Here is a 3,410-nt window from a genome sequence, read left to right as displayed (position 1 = left end):
CCTTCCTTCCTTCCTTCCTCCCTCCCTCCCTCCCTCCCTCCCTCCCTTCCTCTTTAAGACAAGGCTTCCCTGGAGGTCTTAAATTCATTATCCTCCTGCCTCTGCCTCTAAGTACTGGGACTACAAGCATGCACTAGCATGTCCGTCAGGAGGGCATGCATATATACATTGTATCCTGGTAATGAGATTGAACCACTGACTTACAAAATAGTGAGATGGATGGATTGACTCAGTGGCCGGAAGTCTAGGCAATGGCTAACTATACATTCATCATTTAGGTTAGGGAGTTCTAATATTTGAAAACTAACCTGCCCAACCTTCCTAGTTCATATCCTAAGTTCCTTTCTTTGGGCTCCCCTGCAGCCGTCAGAGAGAATCAAAAAGCTCCTTCCCACTATCTGGCTTCAGCCTCATTCCTGGGCCTGAAGGGAGGCCAGGAAGTCCTTTTCCTAGGTCTTTGCTGGCTTCTCTCTAGGAGAATGTGTCCTGCTGGTGCCTCCCACACCCTCCAGGGTCAGTCACCTAGTACCTTGTGCAGCCCTCGGCAATCCAACATGGCAGTCAGCTGGTGCAGGCTGGTCTCAGAGGAGTTTAGCAGACTCTGGATGCCAAGAAGGTCTTTCTGCAGTAGGAGGAGGGAAGGGCTGAGCCACAGGGAGTGAGGGACGCACAGCTGGCAGAATGCCCTCCCCCACACAACCTGGCCAGGGTACAGGTAGGAGTGTGGCAGAGGAAAGGGCGGATGGGAGTGGGGGTTCAGCGAGGAATCCCCTCCTGCCGACTGCGTGGCAGTTCCCTTACCTTTGCTGTAGGGAAGAGGGGCACAGCAAACTGCAGCAGGCCTGCGACCTGGATCTGCATGGTGGTCAGTGAGCGCTGGAAGGAGGTCAGCGACTGGGTGGAGAGACCACAGCCTCCCGTGAGAATCCGTTCACCCAGAAGTCCCACAGCTACAAGGAGGCATGTCCTCCTGTAGCCACACCACCATCAGGCAAATATACAGGAGGAACAGGCTGTACCCACTGTAAAGGGCTCTTGGACTCTGGATTCAGGGGACAGACTTAAGAAGCTGGATTCCATTGGTTTTGGAACACTGGACTTTAAGTCATAGAAGGAAACTGTTCCCCAGCATTCAGATTTTGAGCCATTCGGCCAACCCAATCACTATGGTAGGATTATGCTCCTCCCCACGTAAGGTGTCTTTCCCCACATCCCTCTCGCTTTTTATGAGTCCCACAGTCCTCTTGCTTCAAGCTACTCAAATGTGGTCCTCAGACTACATGGAGCTTGCCATGGAGCTTGTGAGAAAAACAGAACCTTGGGCTCTGTCTCCACCGGCACAGCACCAGCAGAATGACCAGCTCTCCAGGGAGGAGCACACTGGGAGCATAGGAGAAAGGTATAGAATGCAGTGACCAAGAGCAAAGCCCCCTTCAGAGAACGGCTAAGAGATGGACCACAGGGAAGAGATGCCCAGCTGTCCACCATCTTGGTACACAGCAGGGTTCAGGATCCAGAGAAAGGAAGGTGATAAGGGGCTGTGGGAAGGATGAGGGTGCACTTGGGGAGCTGTACCTGCTGGAAGGGGCTGCTTAGGCTCTGACTGCAATGCAGGTAGTAGCGGGTCACCTCTGCAAAGCAACAGCATCCACGTCAGGAAGCCCACAAGACACCAGACCCTCTGCCTGCTCAGTGGTCCAGCCCCACTCCCTTCTTCCCTCCAGCTCCCAAAGAAGGCAGTTATCCAAGAAGTGGTCTAGAAAAACCTAAGTCTGGGTAGGGAGACACTTGGTGACTGCAGGAAGAGGTAGCTGGGTCATATAGGCTTAGCCTGAACTAATGAATGGCTCTAGGGACAGAGGCCCCAGAATACATTACCTGAACCGATTTGGCTCTGTGTGTTGTTCAAGATGTAGACGTCAGGAGCTACGCAGAAGTCACTGGTGCCCTGGAGACAGGCGTGGGGAGAGGAAGGTCAGACCCTCAGGCACTGGGAGGAGCGAGCCTGACTCCAGCTACCCTGGTCACAAGATCTCTAACCCAGCCCTGGGGCAGAATAGAGGCTGGGAGTCTGATTATCAGGTTTGAGTCTAGCCTCTCCTTTCCTCCCTGTCACTTAGGGCAAGTTACTTACTTTTTGTGTCTGAGTAGTCTCGCCTGTTGTGTAGACCTGATGACTCTATTCACCTCACGTAGGACTATTAACCCAGGGGCAGCTGCAGGTGTGAGTCTGGGGGGGTTCCTTTCCCTCTCAGGCTTATTTGCTCTTCTCAACTGTGTCATTGCCCATGCCAAGCTCTGGACACTCTGGTGGTCAACCCACAGAAGGTCCCCAACTTACAAAACGAAGCAGAATCTAACTGTGTAGCTGTCCTGGAGTTCATTCTGTAGACCAGGCTGGCCTCGAACTCACAGAGATCTGCTTGCCCTCTGCTTTCTGAAGTGCTGGGATTAAAGACGTGTGTCACTATGCCTAGCTCTGACTTGCCATCTGAGGGGTGAGGCCAGGAAAAGGTTTATCTTGGGGCCTTTGGGGACAGGTTTCCATTGCTGAGACCAGGGGCAGGGAGTCAGAGGAAGAGGACCGGAGTTGGAGTTGGGCTGGCTAAGGGACCACTAGGGTCAGGGTGACTGCAAGAGGAGTTACACGAGGATGCCATGTTCTGAGCCTAGAACTGACTTGGGGTGCAATGGGGAACTGGAGAAAAGGGGCGCTCCACCTCTCAGAGCAGCAGGGGCAAACTCTGGTTCCTGTGCCCCTACTAAGGGGCTACCCACTTCTCTGGTGCATGATCCCCGAGCTTGGAGATCCTGCAGATGGTCCTGCAACACAAGGAGTACTCTGTCTAAATGCAGCATCACCCTTCACCCACTGAATCAATACTTGGCTTTTGAGCTCTTTCTAGATGTAGGCATGGCTTTAGGACTGAGGTCTGGTACTCGTCAGGGGCGTATGTTTATGTCTTGGTACTGAGAGTAGAAAATGGGGGGGGGCATTGGGGAGCAGTAGGCTCCTCTAGATTCAAAACTTCAGAGTACCCTGACCTTTATTCATCTCTTCCCCAACACAGACACGACCACCCTCCCCCCAACATATGCGATCACCCCACATGCACTCAGGATCGCAGAGGATGGTTTTACACACAAACCACCAACATACATAATACATCAGCGAGCCTATTATTATCAGAGCTGCAGCACCAGCAGGCCCGGCGGTGCACCCTCACCCCTTGGCTGGATTAGCAGAGATAGGGAGCCGGGTTGGGGTTGCTGGAGAGAATAACGGTAAATGGAGCCACACCTCAAGAAGCCTAGGGTCGCTGGGCGGTGGTGGAGCATGCCTTTAATCCCAGCACTCGGGAGGCAGAGGCAGGCAGATCTCTGTGAGTTCGAGACCAGCCTGGTCTACA

At 53.3% G+C, this 3,410-nt stretch overlaps 1 protein-coding gene across 1 annotated transcript in view; it reads right to left on the bottom strand.

Moving 5' to 3' along the window:
• The window catches only part of Ttyh2 (tweety family member 2), a 45,308-nt gene that overhangs the window by 9,043 nt on the left and 32,855 nt on the right, over positions 1 to 3,410 (bottom strand). Inside the window, exons 7-10 of the mRNA XM_005350681.2 lie at positions 1,879 to 1,948; positions 1,576 to 1,631; positions 802 to 894; positions 530 to 622 (exon numbers count right to left, since the gene is read on the bottom strand). Of these exons, the coding sequence (XP_005350738.1) occupies positions 530 to 622; positions 802 to 894; positions 1,576 to 1,631; positions 1,879 to 1,948 (312 nt within the window). The remainder of the gene's footprint in view (positions 1 to 529; positions 623 to 801; positions 895 to 1,575; positions 1,632 to 1,878; positions 1,949 to 3,410) is intronic.

This window comes from Microtus ochrogaster, chromosome 7 (assembly GCF_000317375.1).
Source record: "Microtus ochrogaster isolate Prairie Vole_2 chromosome 7, MicOch1.0, whole genome shotgun sequence".
In the NCBI taxonomy this organism is placed as follows: Eukaryota; Metazoa; Chordata; class Mammalia; order Rodentia; family Cricetidae; genus Microtus; species Microtus ochrogaster.
Note: the sequence above shows the minus strand (reverse complement) of the source record. Positions and strands in the feature narration are given on the sequence as shown.